The sequence below is a fragment of the Labrus bergylta genome, chromosome 16, assembly GCF_963930695.1.
Source record: "Labrus bergylta chromosome 16, fLabBer1.1, whole genome shotgun sequence".
Classification (NCBI taxonomy): Eukaryota; Metazoa; Chordata; class Actinopteri; order Labriformes; family Labridae; genus Labrus; species Labrus bergylta.
In genome coordinates this window covers 21,192,713-21,213,958 of record NC_089210.1, presented here as the reverse complement: position 1 = coordinate 21,213,958, position 21,246 = coordinate 21,192,713, and the positions used below count along the sequence as shown (strand labels likewise).

General features: G+C 40.4%; 1 protein-coding gene across 2 annotated transcripts in view; it reads right to left on the bottom strand.

Annotated features, from left to right (window-relative positions):
* Positions 1–21,246, bottom strand: part of prkcab (protein kinase C, alpha, b) — a 97,646-nt gene that overhangs the window by 49,246 nt on the left and 27,154 nt on the right. For both annotated transcript variants that reach the window (XM_029277790.2, XM_065964989.1), the window contains exon 3: positions 16,087–16,169. In XM_029277790.2, coding sequence (XP_029133623.2) covers positions 16,087–16,169 — 83 coding nt within the window. The remainder of the gene's footprint in view (positions 1–16,086; positions 16,170–21,246) is intronic.

The following is a 21,246-nucleotide window of genomic DNA, read 5'->3' as shown; positions in this document are numbered from 1 at the left end:
ACCTCAGCATGACTTCTCTCACCTAACGACTCCAAAAGAGAATCACAGTGTCCTTGTTTGGGGTTGTAGATTCAGTCAGATGAACAAGCAAAAAAAAAAAAACAGCTCACATATAATCAATAACAAAACAATAGAAATCAGTTAAAACACTTACAACTCACAAAATCTAAATCTAAACTCTGCAAGAGATCTCCAATCTTTAGAGTTTGCTGTAGGATGTTTGGGGCATCAAAAGAAAATGCAGATTAGCCCAGTTGGGTCGCTACATTGTCCAATATTTTCCTCACAAAGAATATGGTAGAGACCAAAATGGAGTTAAAAATCAGGATGAATTGTAAAGCTTTATTTGCCTCACAGGGAACCTCATGTTACAGCTGGAAATGTCAAATCTCTAAACTGCTTGCTCAAAAGTTGGTTAATGTGTGTTTACAGCTTGTTTGGGATATCAAAGTGGAAGAACGCTCAAATGGGGTCATTGTTAAGTTTTCAACTCAGATATTTGGTTAGCATGACCGTTCATTTCTGAGCTTTGAAACAGCATTCGACAAACTATCTCAAGTGTAAAACCGACTCATTGTCGGCTTGTTCTGAAAATGTTTACAGTAATGCCATGGAAAGGAAGATGTTGAAAGAAATACAAAAGGATCATTTTTAGAGTAATTGCTTACTATCTTATGGTGAAAAGTTGATACATTGAATGTAAAAAAGCTACAGCATCAGAGAGAGTCAAGAGACTAATTTGCTGTCTTTGCTGTCAGATATTTCCTCTTAGCATCTATTGAGCAGAAAACAAGTCTGTGAATGCTGGAGCTGCTGCTTCAATGACTTGAAAGTTCTTTATACAGTAAACAAGTCAACAGGGTGTGACTCACGCTGCCAGAAGCTGGCTCGTGACTCCTTTTAAGCCAATTTTCAAATATAATTTTTGAAAGTCAATAAAAATTGGAAGTCAATTTACAGGAGCGGGTACAGTGTATTTTTGGACTGAAACGGAGCAAAAAAACCTGCCAACCCCCCCCCCCCCCCCCCCCTCCCTCCCCCCTTTCCCCCATTGCTCCTGCGGTCCCTCCCTGGTGGTGACATTAATCAGAGGCTGCCTCCGCCTCCAGACTGAGGAATAGGTCAGCTCTCTGGCTGCTGTCTGCACGCAAACACACACTGTTTACCGACCTGTCTGCATTCACACACACACACACACACACACACACACACACACACACACACACACACACACACACACACACACACACACACACACACACACACACACACACACACACACACACACACCTGGTGCATTGTAGCATTGAATTGTAGGTGTATACATTATTCATGAAACTCTCATCTGATAAATTCAATCCACTTGATTATCCTGAAGGGCCAAATAACTCTAAATTTATAATACACACCCAGTCAAGCCTTCTTTCCATTCTTTAAATGATTTTTCAAACTGAGATGGTGTTTATATTCTTACGAAAAGTTCATATGAACACAACTTTGTTTTCTTTCAAACCGAAGCAAATGTCAGAGAGGCACTTTTAGTACCAGCCTGCTGCAATGTCAACATGTAGATGACATAGAACTAAACTACCCTTTGGTGTAATCAAAAATAATATCAAATAAAAATGCTGAAAATTAAAATGTTCTTTTCCTGCCTGACGAAATACACATCAGTTTTCAGAGTTTTGCTCAGAGAGGGAGAGAGGGAAACACAGTGAGAGGAGAAACTGGTGGCACTACAGAAGAAGACCACCATAAACTATACACATTTAAATGATTCTGTCTTACCCTATATCTCCCTGAAAATATATCAGTATTTCCTAAAAACTCAATAAATCGCCCAGCGCTACCAGCTGAAATCCAAAACAACTTTGCAGTGAGTGTTGACAGCAAACAAAACAATAACATGACAGTCAAGTATAACATACTATACTTCAAGATGCTTTAAGGATGGTGAGGATTCTCTTAGCTCACATGTGTCCAAATGTTATATGCAATTATATTCAATTTCTTACAATATTTAAGAAATAAATGCATCATAATTTGATTTTTGAAACGTTTTCTGTCGTGTGATTGTCGGACAGAGAAGCCCTCAGTGTGGACTGGAAGAGAATGCAAACACTTCAATTTCCAGACCCTTGTTTGCTCCTGCTGACCAAATAGTTTTTCCACACACATACACACCAGAGGCAGAGATTAAGAAGGCACACCACCGCAATGTGTCTGAGTGTGTATATGTTATTATAAAGGAATGCATTTATGACAGCAATGCAAGGCTCAGGTCCCTGGTCAGTCTTTCCTTTCGCATTTGTGATGACGGAACGACAATGAAGGAAATCTGCAGAAGTTGCAGGAAAGAACTGATGAACGTGAAGAAAATGTAAAGTATGAGGACAAAGGGATGGGAAAGAGGGAGGAAGAAATTATCACTCAGATGGCATACAGTAAATTCTTGGAATATTGCATATATTTTATATACAGATTTTAAACTATTTTACAGCGCACTGGTTTTGTCATTTTCTGCTTAATCTAACCTTAATCCTTAAAAAAAAAAGATATATTAATGAGTCAGGCATACATAAACCTGGTTATCAATTTGGTAATTCTTTTATGCCAACCAAGTGCAGACAGAGTCGTTTCAGTGGCATTTAAAAATCGAAGTGAATGCATGATAAAACTTAATCCACCTCTGCTAGCTATAATCTCCATGCACTTAAAGGTATCGTTACACACATTAATCATCTACGACAACACCCAATTTAAGTTTCGTGAAATTATGCATAGAGGTGCTGTTCATGCGCAGCCATTAAAGTTCTGAAATCAGGTCGGACTCTGCAGTGCACTTCCTCATTTGAAACACTTCCCAACAGACCACTCCCGTCTCACCAGCTGAGAGTGCAGGTTTTACGACCGCTCATCTCTTACACTTCACCTCAGCGGGGAGCAGGATCTAGCACCATCATTAGTCTGTCGGCAATAAATGCACCCCCCCTGTTCATTCAGCAATCAGATCCATCGCTGACTGCTTGTGTGTCTGGAATGATTAAAGATAAATTAAGAATCTTAGACACAAAAGAATCTGTTGTTGACCAAGAGGAAAGTCAGATAAGGATCCTGCAATTCAACACCGTCCATTCAGGTAAGTGGAGTCATTTATATGGAGGACAGAGCACGGACTAGCAATTCTGTTATCAGAACACGTGGCCTCATTGTACAAAAAGCAATCAAATATTCATTAATCACGTCAATGCACAAATTAGTCCTGGGCTTTTCCAAAGTGTCCGGGAAGCAGGAACCAAAGTTGTGCATTGGGTTTGTGAGGTAATCAGAGTTAGTCAGATATAATAGAGACCAAACTAGGTTGATATGAGGTGCACAATGGGTCCCGATAACAAGTGGTGTTGGCCCTGAAAGAGCTAAACCTGTCGGGAAGGTTAAACTCCTCAAGAGTCCACCTTCCTGCTTAGCTCCTCTCTTCAGCAACACTTCAGACACATTGGCTGGTTCAGACTGACGTTTCTGGGGCAGCTTTCTGTTTGTGTGTTAGTGTGTATGTGTGGGACAGTGAATGTACCTGAGTGAGAGATATACCTCAAAACACAAAAACATTACAAGATTCTGCTTGAAACCAACGTACTTAAATAGTAATTTAATCCAAGGTTTTGTGATTTTTTTTTTTACAATGTGATTTTTTTTTCTTGACTGATTTGAAAGTAAGCTTCTTCCCTTTACCTTTTTGTTTCATGTTCAAATTAAGTTACCATAAGTCTGATATATCCATCCTTTAGTTTTGCAAATATAAAAAGGGGTAAAATAAAATCTCAACCATATCCTTTAGACAACTGAATTGCTGTTCAAGCCCCTAAAGAGCAATGAGAGGTCCTGAATCTTGTTCTTTCAGATGTACATTGTCTAAGGTTTGAACATATATCATCCAGTGTTTCCACTGAAACACCAAACATCCAGAAACATGTCCCAACTAATCTCTTCTTTATTCTCCATCGTCTCACCTACCAAAGCTAAATGCAAACATGTTAACCTTTTTTAACACAGTTTGGAACACAACATTGACATATTATTATCTTTTATATTGCTTGGGTGAACAACACAATTTTTATTTTTTGTCTGTCAATCTGGTGAATGTAACTTGCATATTTACTCTCTTTTATTTCTGATCTTCAACAATTCCTGTGAAGAAAAAAAAACCTGCCAAAGTCCTTAATATGTGTTGAGTCCTCTGGGCTGAGTGGGCAGTGTATTGTTGGTTTTTAGTGCTTTCTTATGAAATAACCTTCAGGTTGAAAAAAACAAATTACAAAATCATTGAGAGTGACCAATGTTGTGGGCCAAAGAGCTGAACAGTGATATTTAACTCCTGCCATGATGCATCAACTTCATTCTTAAATGTTCCCCCATTTAGTGTCAGCTACATACAGAATATTCAAGTTTCAATCACTCAGTCTTCAGTGCCATAACAACCTCTGACGTCCTGTACCGTACACAATAATCAAACACAGTCCTACACAGTTACATGTGAGTTAATAGATTTTTGAAAAAGAGATCACAGGTCTATCACTACTGGTTATTAGCGGCATTAGCGTCGACTGGGAAAAAAAGTCAGAAAGGTGAATGTTAAATGATATGTGTTGACGTCAGTCTGCTTTGTCCACGCAGTACAAAAGCTGTGATCTATTCTTGGTTACAGCAGTCACAAACATGATTTACCTAAATCAGGTGTCTCAATTTGATCCAAAGAAAACAGGTGAGCTACAAAGCTATGAATAGATGTCCAACAATAATGACGTCTCTTCACTGTCTAATTCTGCACAAGAGAAGAGGAGAAGAAAGTGTGGGCCAAACAATGTCCTGAAAGATCAAATGCTCCTAAAAATGTAATGTGAGGGAGCAGGTGCAATTGGTGAAGACATGAGCAGGTTGCACACACACACACACACACACACACACACACACACACAAACACCATATGGCCCAGCAGGAGGTAAGTACACAAGCAGAATTTGGAGAACGAACCAACACTGGCAACCAGCATAAGTAAATAGATACAGTTTATGTTTATGCACAGTAGCGATACACATTATTATCATCATACACTCGTTACATAAGCTGTCGGGAAGTGTGTACTTTTGCAGTTGTCTTTGTGAGGACAACGTTCTGAACTATGTGAATGGGGACCATTTTTGAAAGGTGACGAGAGTATGCCTGTCCTCTCTTTTCGACGGAACTACAAATGACTGTTTAGACTTAGCTTAGAACTAGCTGCAGGTTAGGGTGTAGGGTAAGGGTCTGGCAGCACTCCATGTCCTCACAAGTGTGGATGTACAAGTGTGTGTGTGTGTGTGTGTGTGTGTGTGTGTGTGTGTGTGTGTGTGTGTGTGTTCATGTGTGAAAGAGTTTGAGGCCACTCAGAGGAAAATGGGTCTTTACCTGGTACATATTATTATTACTTATATTATTTGCATGACCTGTCAGTGGCTCTGTACACTTAAGGTAATCTTTTCGAGAACAATCTATTATCACACATAATTCAGAAAGTCAGGACAATTGGCCTTCTTTTTTAAACCTCCATATGACTGGTGACATACTGGTTTTCAAGGTATAATATGCAACATTTTAAACATGAAGATAGCAGATAGCAAATATATCCTAACTAATTACATCGGTGAGTAATTACTTTCTAAAAAGAGAGTAAAGTCAAACTGATTCTGGATTTTTTGTTCTCGGCTCTGTGTTCTGTTCACACCGATCACTGATACTACAAACCACATTCTCGTCTTCTTCTCTCCTCTGATGACCCCCCCCCCCCCCCCTAAATATTTCCTCCAGGCAGAAATCCCTCCAGCTCCCACACTTCCTTATATGCTCTACCTTTCTCAGTGTCTCTACTTTAAAAGTGACAGTTTTGCTGATTTTCCCCTTCTACTCTAAAGTTTTCTACAGCTTCGCTTGACCCCCTTTTGCACTACTTTGTTCTTTAAATTACCTATTACAGCTACCAAAATGTTCCTTCTCTTTAAACCAGTCCCTCCTCTCGTTTTCTTCCTCATTATACACTCCTCCCCCTCCTTTCTCATACTTATTTTAAAGACCAGGACCTCAGGTGCAGAAGCTCTTAGTTCTTTTCCCTAGAAGAAGATTAGCTAAATTCCTCTTAATTTAATAAAACTTTGATGGGAGCTAATTGCTAACACAAGTATTCCCAACCAGTCTTCAGCTTAATGGTTTAATTTCTTTTTGCCACACACTTTACTTGCTCAAATCTTCTTTACCCACCCTTACATTTCTCTGTTTGCTGAAGAACTGTCAGAACGAAGGCACAGCACACTTCAGTTTTCCTCTAACAAAAGAGCAAAATAAATTCTCATCAACACAAGACCTTCTACCATTAATCAACATTTCATGAGGAAGTCAGACATAATTGGCATGCGATGCCTGTTGGTAAGCAAGATGCATGATTCTGTTATGAAGTGTTTATCTTCAACATGATCAAGCCTTTATGTAATTACTCTTCAGAACAAATGCATTCGCTGAACTAGGCTGAAGAACTGAGGCTAATAAGAGAGCCAATTTTGCAGAGGATGTATTTCTTCATTAGCTCTCTGACTCCTCAACATGCACAAGATTTGAAACCAAGTGTCCCGTGTTTAACATGCCGGCTGTGTGGGCTGAAACAAGCCCTCGACTCTAATCATCACAATGTCAACTCATATTTCGTCCCTCTTTGCTGGGCTCATAATTTTTTTAAACTTTATTAGCACTGGAACTGCCTGACCCGGCTGCTACTCTGAAACTCGAGTAAATCTTCTCCATCTTTGTAATTGCTGAGCGTTTGTTTCCTCCTGCTGCGCTCCCCTCTCCTGTCCAGGTCTTTTGGGCTTGTTTAAACAGAAGGTTTCTGTCATGGTCAGCCTGCGAGGGAATTTTAATGAGCAACACCATTAATAAGCAAAAGGAAGGTTCACTCATCATGCAGGCTTGGTAGCAGGCACAATTATATTCTAGATATGAACACAGACACACACACAATGGTATTACATAACCACACTGTTCAACATGTTTGTTCTTCAGGAAAGCAGGGCACACAGAGGAGCACAGATGAGACAGCCGGTGTAGTTTTCGGCAGCTATCAAGCCTAATTAAGTTTGTTGGTACAGAGAAAAATAAAGGTTTGCTTCGATGTAACAGTGCATCTTGAGTAGGCATTTTTATTTTCCTTGCTAGTTTGTATGTTTTTCCTGGGTATTACTGCCACATATAAATCAATTGATGAATGTGGAGCCATTGGCAAGAATGAATTCTCCATCAAAAAAATGTTTGATAATAATAATATTAAAATTGATTTCTTTGACCACAATCGTATTTCAGTAACTCACTTTGTGCGGCCAACTCAACATGTACGATCCGGGCCATTCTGCAGTTCCCACCCATGCCTTCCTACTTAGTTTTAATTGTAATGGGGATAATACCAAACTTTTAACTAGGTCGGCTAGGCTCCAAGAAAGTTTTAAAAATGCAGGAATTAAGAAGAATTAATTTTATATTGATGTTGTATTTTATTTAACTTTCAGGTGTCCTCTGAAGTGTTTTGAATATACATGTTATTAAAAATGAAAAAAGGCCGATATGATACTTAGTAAAAATCAAACTATATTGATACACATTTTGATAGCACAGCAACAAAAACAGAATTCCTTGGCACACAATATAGGGTGATCTCATGTTGTCAATTATTAAAACTAACAGCAAGGCTATCCAACATGCAGGTGGCCATTTTCTGACATGACTAGAGCTGCATGAGTGATGATAAGGGGAGGAGGAGAGACCGAGCGAGAGCCAGCAGTGTTTTACTTTTCTCTGCTGCACAGCCTGGGGAAGACCGTGTAAACAGAGATCCTCACACTCCAGTATTTTCACATTCAGGCAACGTGTGATATTTTCATCTGCACATATCATTGTAGCACTAAAAAGAGACAGTCTGACACCAAGCGTATTATAACTCCATGTGCTCACACTCGGCACAGGAAGACGTGTTAACATGGCAGAGATAACAACTATAGCAAGGTGTGTTTACTACAAACGACTTGTCCCACACGTTTGTGTGTAATTAGGTGTGTGCATGTACACTACTGTTGAAATACTGTATACAGAGACGAGGATTATACCATACCATAGGCTAGGTGTGATATTGCAGGATGGGAAAACTGACTTTCAGTCAAAAACAAAAATGAACATTTAAAAATATTAAAACAAAGAAGATGCAAAAATGAAAATAAGGCATGAATGCAATCCAAAAATGGAGGAATTAATACAAGACTTTATAAAAACAGAGGCAATTTACCAAAGACTTATCAATGTATGTCAGATTACACATTTTGTCATATTTATTATTTTACATTTTTTCTAATACATTTGATGGCCTTTAAAGATATATCAACTCAATTAGTCTTTGTCAATCAGCTGACTAACTTATGTAACCAGCCATGAGACCAATGACTGCAGATTGAAATTTGATATCTGTGATTAAATCAGTAGCTTACATAATACGTAAGCACTCATATTTTCCAGCTGTTCAGACACCAGAGTGTTTGAGGCTTATTGATTTATGTGTTTGAGGCACTTAATATCGTATGAACACAGCGTGTGATGAATATAAAAGGATTCCCAAAATAGCAAGGAGTGCCCCCGACATAAACTGACCAGCATTCTGTATATGATCTTTTATTATGTGTGCATTTTATTGAATGGGGGCAAGTTTCCAATTCCTGATGCTGATTTTTTAATGATGATTTATCAACTGATGTTGTGTTTCCTAAATGTCAAAATATTGCAGGAAACGCTTGTAACAAATTCTCAGAGCCCTAGAGTGAAGTCTACAGGCAGCTTTTATTCTGTCAAAACGACAGCTTAGAACCAGTTACATGGAAATTATATTGCTAGTAGTAGCTATTTTTTACTATTCTTAATTTTGCTTTTGACTGAATCATTTTATAGATCATCAAAATAGGAATACCTTTTCTTGAAACCCACTTATCATTGCAGCTTCTACCTGTCACTTACTTTCTGTTGCTAGACATCTTACAGTGAACTCAAAAAACACTCTTTAAAATGAAACATGGCTGAGTCCCCCCTTGAATTTTTGGGCAGCTGTCAAACAAACAGTGCTTAAAATAAAAAAATATATAAAAAAAATCATTTGCATGCTATTTCTAGCATTAGGAGCAATCTGTGTGAATAGCCAGGGGCAGTGTCAGTCTGGGACATCTGCTCAGCCTGAAGTAAAGTTGCTTATACAGAATGTGATCTCTGACTGAGGAGCAGCCTCTCAGTGTCTTACATAACGGCAACGTCTGTAATCTAAAGAGCGTTCTGTTCCTCTGGGTTAATGACACACAGGCAGACGTTCGTCCTTTAAGCTGACCTCTTCTCTGCTTCACATATTGCACAGTTATCATCAAGTTAACTCATCATCCTTTCCTGCCCTAGTGGCTTCTCTCTGCTGCACGTGTTGACGCACTGAGCGAGGCTGTAATCTGCTCTCTGTGCACTTCGGCATTAACATGTGGAGAGATTTGACATTGTGTAAGCGGCTGTAGCAGACGAGTTAGCTAGTTGTTGCCCAGCTGTTGGTGCAAGTTAGAGATGAGCTGACGGGAGAGTAATGGCTCCAAACCGACGCTCTTATGATGTGATACCCAGCTGAATTGTCCACTTCTGTACTCCACTCGGCACGACTAATGCTGCCAAGTTACTCTGCTAACTCCCAGATGCGTGTGTGTGCAGACACACCTGGCATCACAAGTTATCTAAGAATTGATTGAAAAATAAGAAATACACTTAAAAGAACGAGGATGACTGCACTGATGCCTGCAAACTGAAAAGAAAGAGTGCAGCATCACAAAGAAGCGTTTAGCTTTCACAGCTGCAACAGGAGATGGAGGGAGCCTGGGATGCTTCAGAGTCATGCAGAAACATGCAGCAAGTCCATTTCTTCAACTGACTCATTGAGATGCTGAGACTCTCCCTCTTACTTCATTTCTCTTCCTGCATGTACCTGACATACCAGAGGTACCAGAGGTATGACAGGTACTGTTCACCGACGCTATAAACCAGCCAGTCATCGTGTTTTTCTGCACAAAGAAGTGGAACATCAACAAAAAGGAGCCCCTCGGGAATTTCATGCATGCAGCAGATGTTGTGTGTTGCCGTATTCTTGTCAACAATACAACTTTTACATTCAGGAGAAAGTGTGCAAAAGGAGCGGCTGTGTAGCCAACAACAAATGTAGTGAGAACCACACAGTTTCTGAAAACAATACTCCCTAAAAACAAACCCTTACCTTAAAGCAATTACCAATAAAAGGTGTTTTATGGGTAAATAGATACATGTATGTTGTGCTTTCAAAACTTTAGCACCTTTGAGAAAGGCAGAAAGTAAATACACCAATTTCCAAATTAATGGGTTTTAGGAAAAAAACACAGCAAGGCAAAGACACGTGATAATCAAAGAAATGGAGCTGGGGTGGAAATAAAGCCATCCAAATGTCAAATACATGAAACACATGCTAACTCTCTGCAGCAGGGTCGTTAATGAACAGGGCGAAAGACAGATGGTTGCAAAGAGGATTTGCCAAGGAGAGAAACTGCAATATACCCATGTAAGCATAATCTGCTTGGTCACAACTACCAAATCTGTCACTGAAATTAAGATGAAAAAACAACAACAACAAAAAGGTCTTCAAAAGGCTGGATTTGGAGAAACAGCCAGGCCCATTATACACATGTACTGTCACCTGGTTAGGAAACACTCATTGTATTTTTCTGTGCATGAATCACCTTCATTCACTGGCTCCAGAGTGATCCTTGACTGATAATACAGCACTATTTACCTCCCACGCCTCACAATGTGCTGAATGAAAAAACTGTAAAGAATAAAAGACACAGAGAGAGAGAGAGAGAGAGAGAGAGAGGGACTGAGAGAGCGTTTTTCACTTAAATGCTAATGCAAACTTCTCCTTGTCTCTTCTGCACGTCGTATTGTGAGCAGATCAAAGCATTGGCTGCACGGATAATGCTGTTCAGAAACAAGGTTAGCTTAACGGTCACTCCCAACCCCGAGCGAACTTCACATTGTGTGTGTGTGTGTGTGTGTGTGTGTGTGTGTGTATGTGTGTGTGTGTGTGTGTGTGTGTGTGTGTGTGTGTGTGTGTGTGTGTGTGTGTGTGTGTGTGTGTGTGTCCGAGCCAGAGAGCCCTGACTGATTCAGGAGGTGAGAGATGGAGGTGTGCAGATAAGGTCATGATGAGAAGGAGGGACTGATGGATATGTGAGTCATCATTATTCACTCTGATCAGTTGATTCATTGACTCTTTGTTGAGGTGCTACGTGTGACATTTAAAGGACATGTGTTGCTTATATTCTCGCCATTGTGCTCCCTCATTGCACAAAAAAATCCAAAATCTTTTAAAAAGCATCAATGAGCAAAATTGCTGCAATGTTTCCACGTTCATTGATCAGGATGATGAACAGCGGTAATGTGGTTTTAGTTTGAGTCTATCCCAAAAATACATCTATAATTTACTGTTAATGCTCAAACAATTTAAATATGCATTTTTACTGTCATACATGTATGTAGCATCTCTCACAGACTGACTTTCTATTATTTTTTTTTAAGATTTATTTTTGTGCCTTTAATTAAGAGATAGGACAGTGGATAGAGTTGGAAATCAGCGAGAGAGAGAGAGAGAGGGGAATGACATGCTGGAAAGGAGCCACAGGCTGGATTCGAACCCGGGCCGCCCGCTTGGAAGACCATAGCCTCCATACATGGGGAGTGCGCACTAACCACTGCACCCCCAGCACCCCACAAACTGACTTTCTCTTAGCTGCAAATAAACAGTTTTTATTGATAAAAGTGTCAAAAACGGGCACAGAGTGAGGAAAATAAGTGCTCTACTCTTTTTAAAAAAAAAGAGCTGTTTGTGTTTGAGCTCGTCTCGTATCATTATATGGCGCTGAAAGAGGTCCCTTGGGGGCCCTCCATTCACTCTGTGCCAGCCGGTAGATAATGGGCACAAAAACAGGCAGATCAAAATCCACAATGGGCACTTTAAGCCACATATGCAGGTAAGTGAGTGTGCGAGAGAGAGATGGAGTGTGTGTGATAAAATAGAGGAAGAGAAAGACAGAGATAAATAGTTAAGCAGGAAGATAGACAGTTGGAATTGGCGAGGTGCACGGCTGAATAATAAGAAAGTAGCACGGGAGCGATGCAGAAAATGAGCAATGGGTCTTGGACAGCGTGCGACAAGACTAATGAGTCTTAAATAAAGACAGAAAGAAGAGGAGCCAATACAGAGCGACCGCTTTGAATAAACACAGCTTCACTAAACTGCAGACTTAAAAAAACAAAACTTTAACAACTTCTGATAAGAAGGAGGTGAAGAGTCATGACAATTATACAGTCAATACAAGTGAAAGTAAGACAGTGAAGTTGTTCACAAAAAGAAACATGAGAGACATTAGTGTGGGTGTGTCTCATTAGCTTGTCCAGGGAACATTCATTAAAGAGTCTTACTAGCTTCTAATCGGCTTCTTGTGTCTGCAGTCGTACAGTTAAAATGAATAACCAATGACGGGAGAGAATGGTGGCTTATGGAGAAGTACACAATATTTTCCAGGGCTGTCAGTGTTTACGCATTAATCCGATTAAGGTCTGGAATTAATGCATTCCTTTTTTTTATTGCATCGATCGCTTGCTATTTTTGTCCCTTAAGGCGCACTGTAGCTAAGCCTCTGCACAGACAGCAGCGTCTTCCTGCAGGCACAGTGATGGAAAAGAACAACACCCCCTTTTTTTTTTTTTTTTTTAACTCCCAGACGGCTCAGTTTTTAACCATAGACTGTAAATACTAATGGACAGAGCCTGAGTGACGTCACCCATCTGTTACTGCAGGGGGCTCCAGAGGCTCATCTGTGGAAACCACCATGCTGGAAATCCTGTCTCAGCCTAACTTTCAGTCCGCCTAATGACCGGCTGAGAGCTGGAGGTGAGGCGGGTTTCAAGCCTTTGCTACAGCACACCTGCCCATCAATCATACGACAAAAAACAAAAAGGATGCATTATAAATAACCCTCCCTGTACAGTGTTAGCCCATGAGGACAATAACTAACCAGACCATTAGCATATTGATTAACTATGTTAATTTCTGCTGTGAAAACTTTTTTTGAATGGAGTGTGTATGTGACTTCCGAGGCTCTTGGAGCCAGCCTCAAGTGGACCCTGAACGAACCAGGATTTTGCACTTCAGCATTGGCTTCATTTTTCAACATAGTAGGTTACCGCTTCAAAAGCCAAAAGTATAATTCAGCTTCTGACATCTAACATTTCACTTTTTTAACGTCTTCTTTAGCTTTTCTTTCCCTTTAAATTTTCTTAACATAACATGCTTCTTTTGTTGCGTTACCTGAAAGTTCCTTTCAAAATAAAAGCAGGGATCTCTGATGTTGTATTGGTATGTTAAATGAGTGTTTTTAGTAGAAAAAGTGTTTTTCTCACTTTTTTTTTTTTTTTTTAAATGGACAGGAGGTAGAGACGTGTGATTTGTCTTTATATTCATCTATTGGTTCTGATAGCTTCAGTAAAGCTTGTTGCCTGTTGAAGCACCGACATCAGCTCACTCTGCTGCTGCTCTTGACCTTCATCTCTTATCTAACCAAGGACACATTCTGTCCCTGACCAGAGGCAAGAGGAGACGGAGGTTCATCTGTTGCAGCGAGGTCACACATTCACACCTAACAGATATATACGGCACCCTGAGGGAGTACAGAGGTCAGACTCACTCAAAACACCACCAACACCACCACTCTGCCCTGTGAGCACCGGACTGGTTCAGGGGAAAGAGAGAGAAAGCTAATGAGGGACAATATCATCACACCTGATGTGTGGGAGCAAACAACAGAGAAGAGCTCCACATGAGATATACTGCAGGTAGAAGGTTGACTTTTACAGAAAATCAATACGATGGTAAATTGCAATACTCCCTCTCATAAGGGATTATTGATACGCCGGTCTTTAAGTGTTATTAAACGGTCAGTGTGGATGGATTTTTGTGAGATGCAGGGTATACAAATGAGGGACGCTGCATCACATTTTTAAGAGGATTACTATGCCAACTGTTTCCAGCTCATGTTTTTCGGACACAAACAGATAAGTATTTCTGCAACAACTGAGACAGTCAGAGAAAATGTTGGTATCTGGTTTCTGAGTTTAGTGTTAAATAATGCTGAAAAGAGGCGGACCAAAGCATTTGTTCAGTTTGCATGAATTCATGTATTGCAATTTATGTTTCTCTTGTCAATTCAACGTGTCATATTGCATAAGAAACATAAGCTTCTGTACACATGATAACATGATCAACTTATCATCTTTGCAGCATCCATTGTTGTTTCCTTGTTACAACATGAAGCTCCTGAACACACCACAGTAGGAAAAAACAACTTCCCATCTTGGGAACGCTGAGCACCAAAGAAATGTGTGTGAATGAATGAACAAACTCTATTAGTCTCTACAAGCAGACATTTGAATATAAAGAGCAGATAACAATCTAGTTGTGACATTGTCTCCTCCGTCATGTCTACTGATGCTACAGTAGCTGGACTGTAAGAAATAACCAGGAAATGGAAAAGGAAGTCTTGGCCAGGATTTTCTACAATTCTACATTTTCATCCAGCAGATGCTTTCATCTGAGAAGTAGGATCAACCAAAGCAGGGATCTAGACAGGAGGAAACAACACGTTTCCAGCAGCTTTTTTAAGAAGCTTCACCAGAAACCCCAAGAGCCAAATATTTTCAGGATGGCATTGTAAGTAATGTCCACATTGCTTTTGGACTGTACATGTTCCTCAGATGGCTGAGCTGTCTCTGTCCAGATGCTAAATGTTTATCTGATACCTTGTTACATCGTAGAATGAGAAACTTACCTGAAACTCAATCAAGCCTTTTGAGAAAAAGTAATCAATGCTTTTCAACACTCGTCTAATATCCGTTTAAGGGATCTCCTCATTTCCTTTTTGTTTTCAAATTCATCGTCCCTCCTTGTCCTCTTCTTTTCACGTTTACTTCCAGTAAAAACTTCAAAAACAAACTTTTACCAGACGTATGTTTGGCTCTCTGTAGCTGTGCACACAGGAGTTTTAGTTTCCTGTTGAACTACATTTTCGGAGAGGTTGAGAGGACTTCTTGACGTCCTTTGACTCAGTGCTGTATCCATCTTTCACCAGACAGTTCAACTCTTGCTCTTCTGCTTTGAGCTCATCCTTTCAGGCTCTTCTGTCCGTTTGACATCTGAATTGCTGTGTTTAAAGAAGCACAGACTGCACTTTTCTTATCAGTTACCAAAAAACATCTTGGAAACTACTTAAAAAAAAAAAAACAGAGGATATGGGCCAGACGACATAAAAGCTTGATTCAGACTGACGTTTTGAGCTGTGATATTTACGCTCCTGTGACATTTCGCTTCCAGTCTGAATGTCGTGGTGATGTAATGGGTGTGGGGTGTGGGGGGGGGGGCAGACAGACCAAGAGAATCCACCTCTGTACCGTTTTTGGAGGTAGTAACAGAGGCGTTACAGAGGTGAGACGATTTCAGCTGAACCAAGCGGGGTAGCGCAGCGCCGTGTGTGCGTGCTTGTCTGTCTGTGTGTGTGTGTGTGTGTAGTTTCCACTGTGCCGTGCTTCATCGAAACACAATGTAAACTCACAGACTGGGACAAGAATTTTACACTGTCCTGGAATCATTATGAATGTACAAAGACGCGGTGAAGGCTGAGCTGAATAAATAAATAAATAAATAAAAAAGCAGTCTGAAGAGGGGTATGGAATTCTTATTTTTTGGAAACAGATTCTCCCCTTTTCTGTATATTTTCTCTTCCCAGTCTTTTAATATTCCAATATATTCATGTAAAGGTGTGTTTTATGTTGCAGACAGATGCAGCCAGGTGTCTGGGTATTGAAAGAGCTGAATGGGAGGAAGTGAAAAAAGAAGTCTGGAAGAAGTAGAAAACCACTTACGTCTGTGTCGGGTCCTTTGTCAGCACCAGGACAGGAGAAGGTGACGAACTCATGGCAGCGTTTGTGAACCACAAAACAGCAAACTGAGAGAGAAGAGAGAGAAACAGAGAAGAGTGTTTTAAAGTATCAGTTTACGATACTGGAAATCCTGTCTCATTGTAACGTTCAGTCAGCCTAACGACAGCCTGAGAGTGAGCGGAGGCGGGTTTTAATCCTCCTGACAAACCGCTACATCGCCCCCACCTGTCAATCATGTCAGCTACACGCCTGACTTTGGATAACATGCATCTTTCATGACATCTAAACAAATGTGTTAGAAAAAAATTCAGCCCCCCCGTACAGTGTGTGCCCGTGATGACAATAACTAATCAGACCTATTTGTTTTTGGTACCAGGCTGTAAACATGTTCATTTATGCTGTAAAAACTGTATTTTTGGCTATGGTGTGTATAAGACTTCCAGGGCTCTTGGAGCCAGCCTCAAGTGGACACTGAAGGAACTGCAGGATTTTGCACTTCTGCATTGGCTTCATTTTTAAACACTGGAGGTCGCTCCTTGGTTTGTTCCTATGTTAGGCATAGGGTGAAGATTTGTGTGAAAGTGCTAAATGCAAAAGAAAATTGTTGAGTTGGGTACCAGCCTCGGATTCTGCCTAAAATGCCTCATCTCAATGAGCACATCCTTAAATATGTTGAATCACTTACTCCCTTAAAGAAACGTTCAGTTTCAGTTATTACCATGTAACGAACAACAACAGTGTGGCGCTAACAAAGTGTGTAATGTCAGTGAAAGCTAAAAATGTTTGAACAAGACATGTTTTTCTACAAAGACAAGTCTCAGCAGATGGCTGTTGAACAAGAGTCTGGTTCTGCTCGAGGTTTCTGCCTGTCAGAAGAAGGTTTTTCTTTCTTTTTCTTGTTAAACAGATAAAGATTCATTGATTGATAATATGTGTATTATGATATTGGATGATACAAAAATCAAAGCAGGTATCAGGACAAAATTTCAAAATTGTTAATGCTGTTTGAGAAACAGAAACAGAGGTAGCAAATGAGAGAATGTAAATCATCATCAATCAACCTCAAAGTCATTTTGACAAGCCTGCCGTGTACAAGCAAGAAAAAAAGCAGAGAGGAAAACACACCCCCATGCTTCATGCATGTGCACTCCTACGCTAACACCCACACAAAAAAAATGTCACTGCACGATCTGGTGTGTCCTGCAGCCGTCAGCTCTTTACAGTCCGCTTAAATGATGCCGACTGCATCATTGTCTCGGCCCTAGCAGGGTGTCACTCAGCGTGACACGGCTGACATGACACCTGACGCTGCTCCCACCAACAGTGACACTGGCATTTACATTTGGACACTGCTGCAGATCTGCAGGGAACAAAGCAAACGAGTGGACATCTGTGAGGTCCAGATCACATGCTGACTTTCAGTCTGACTCTCGCGCCGTGTACCCAAAATTGTTGTGTTTTTTTCCAGCCATCATTTCAGAATCCTCATTCTTGCTTCGTTTTTATTCTCACACAATCTGTCTGCTTCGATTTTTGTCAAGCTGCCTGAGTGTTCATGTGCACTTTTGTGCTCAATCTCCTCTGTGTTTGTGTTTCTTTTTTTTTGTGTATCACTCTGCCAGCTAAGTCCCACTTGCCAGACAATCTGACGGCCATGGGTTTTTAAAAAAAAACACAGAAACGAATCTAAGAAACAGCAGGAGCCTGGACTGTATCATTATTATCAGTTATTAAGAAACATTTCCAGATATATATATATATATATATATATATATATACACAGAGAGAGAGAGAGAGAGAGAGAGAGAGAGAGAGAGAGAGAGAGAGAGAGAGGTGTCATCATCATTATGTTCAGTATATTATACTGAAAATATAACGATGATGATAACTATCTCTCTCTATCTGCCCATAATCATAAACCTAATCCATCCCAAATACTCAGTGTGTTTCTTTGAGTGTGTCTGGGCGTGTGTGTGTGTGTGTGTGTGTGTGTGTGTGTGTGTGTGTGCATCAGACATGAAGCAGTGCTGAGCCGGTGGCAGCTAAAGCATAAATTCATCTCCCTCAGTAATAAAAAGGAAAAGAGGCAGAGAGGAGGGGAATAAAAAAAAAAGGCTCAGCAAAAAAGTGGCTCAAAGTGATTTATCCGTGCTGTGAAGTTTTCATCTGTGCCATTTGTCATTTTCATAATGTTCAGAAACAGACTCTGCACCGGTGTGAATGCACACAGGGAGGGATTTTAGGGCACAGAAATGTTTGGTAAGTCAGACTTTTCACCCATGTTCTCATTGCAGGTGGTCGAAAGTAAATGCTAATGGCTGACTTTGCTTTAATCCATTCTGACTATCGGTTAGTGTGAAAATGTCTGTTTGGTGAGATCTCAACACAAAAATAACCTGCATGGTTAAACGTCAAGTCGGTAGCATTTTTAGTTTCAGCTTGTAAACAAATCATTCAAACTGGGCCCCTCCTCATTGGCTCAGAGCTACCACAAGGTTCACCCTCACTGCAGGACATCGTCTGTTTATTTACTGTTTGTACATTTCATGCTACTACTCGCTAGCACAAGCTAACAACCAGTCTTTGGCACCCGCCTGTCCAACAGAAAGCAGACTAACTCCACGTAAGCAGATGAAATAAAATACAGACAAACAAAACTCAACATTGGCACAAAAAAAAACAATCAAACGCAACAATTTCAAGGTTCATAGATAGTTACAGTCTAATTTCCCTCGACTTAAGCCTTCAAATAACTTAAAAATGGCACTTTTATGAATGTAGTAATGCAATGTAATAATGTAATTTATTACATTGCTAGTAGCAATGAAATGATAGCACTGGGATTAAAGTAATATTGCAGACAGTCTGGTAGTGTAATCTAGAAAAAGACTGATTGCACATTGTCATGTTCTCTTGGGGGTTGTTCACTGCTTATTGGAGTTCAATGTTGTATGGCTTGGTTTAAACTGCAGCCTCTTGACACACACTCTTCAAGGCAGGACATTATTACACTGACTTTAATTGTGTCAAAGGTATGCAGGCAGAACAGTGTTGTAAAGCTGTATTGCCATCCAGCCAGCAGCAGAGGTAGTAACGGAGGTGAAAGAAGAGGCCAAACAGCCTGTGTGATGTAATCGCTGTTTGCTTGAATGTCAATCATCTCAATTTACAGATTCAACATAAACATGTAGAATCTTTACATGGGGGTCTGGATTTTCAGCATTGGGAAGTGTACATTTGTAGTCCAAGCTGTATTGACCAATGACGTATCAGGAGGTTTTGGTGTTTGCCGGAGAAACGCTCATATGAAAATCATCTGTGCTACACTCATACAATCACCTCTCGGCAGCATTTTCATGATGATGTAATCGTCTCAATAAAGAGATATCTGGTACATTAAAGAGCAGCTACCAATCTATTATAAACCAAATGTTTAAACATCAGCAATCTGCTTGAGCCGATCAGCGTTTAGTTCCCCTGACTGACTGAGACTCATCAGAGGTGATCGATCAAACAAACATTTTAAAAGTTATTTTCCTCTTGACAAAAGCTCTGACAAAGCTTGACTTTTAACTATTTGCAAATCTGCATGTTCTGCATCATCTGCAATGATGTTATTTTGGTAAACTTGATTCCCATTAACTGCAAGTAAATCACAAAAAAGTCTCAAGGCTCATACCGCTGAAGTGAGCCGGAGTGAAGCTGCTATAAAAACATATACAGTATACTACTGTTGAAATGAAACTCAAACGATGAACGGCGCTACTCCCGGATATTGCAGCAGCTATATGGTCCATCAGACAATGATGAATGCCGATAGGTTGCTGGAGCGTCATTATGGGGACGTTTAATTCTGATTAACATGAATATGACACCGACACTGGAAGTACTTTTCACTTTTGACTCTTTTTGATATTTTTGATAAGTTTTCCATATTTTGCAACTTAAAATTGTTAAATCCAACCTTTATGATCCAATAATGGTTGAGAAAGGATTTGGATGAACAACTACCACAGTCAGAACCATTTTTTGACATTTCAAGGGCCCTTTTTGTGTGACTCTGAAAGGGTTTTAAAAAGCAGGGAGACAAACAGACAAAAGGGAAAACAAATGTGTTGAAATACCTCTTTTTTTTCTGAAAGAGCATTTCAAAATTCAATGTTTTCCTGCTGAGAATATTGGCAAAATGTTTTAATATTGACCTGAAAACATTCAATCCCACTTCATATCCACCTCCAACTTGCCCCAGAGTCAAACTTTCAAACCTGCCAGCCTACATCCTGCCCACTCTGCTGTCAATGAAATTAGGAAAATAACAAACATTTGCTTACATGCAAAGGAGGAGGACAAACAGGCAGAACCTGCTTTGTGTATTTTAATGTTCTGTTACACAGTTTTTTCACTCAGCAGGGTCACTTATGAGTGCATCCATCGGGTTTTTCTTTCCCTCCCTGCAGCCTACTTACAGTATGAATCACGGGAGTAATGACGTCCATAGGTCTTTCTCCCCCCCCCCCCCAACCACCAGCCCTTCTCACACCATGAGCCACACTCCCACTCCTCCCTCCCCGCCTTTCATGCTGATCTCAGACCAGTTCGAGCGTCTTCTGGTGCTGCAGCGTGGAGCCGAGCCGACGGAGATGACACTGATCTCAGTTCAGAGGTGAAGGAGGGCCGCTAAGCTGGGCAAAAGTGGAAGGGATAAATCTAGCTTTGGAATATTTCATGTGTGTGTGTGTGCATGATATGTGTGTGTGTGTGTGTGTGTGTGTGTGTGTGTGCGTGTGTGTGTGTGTGTGTGCGCGTGTCAGGCAGGCTTACTCAGACTTACACAAGAAAGAGACAGTGTTTCTCTGCGACTATAATCCCTGGCGTCGACTTTCTTGCACACACGCACACACACGGACCCACACATTAATCTAAAAGCTGTCTTAAGAAAGCAGAGGACAATATGCTGCAGTGGCTGAAACACAGATGCATTCTGGGTCAGAAATTACCCGAATGAGAAGGTGGATATGTATTTTAAAGCCTTACTTTGGTTGATTGAAATATGATAGGAGAAGTAGCGACTTGTCATATGCAGGTAACCCCTAAAGCATGCCCACCTTTACCTTAAATGGGACCATGATTCAATTATTACAA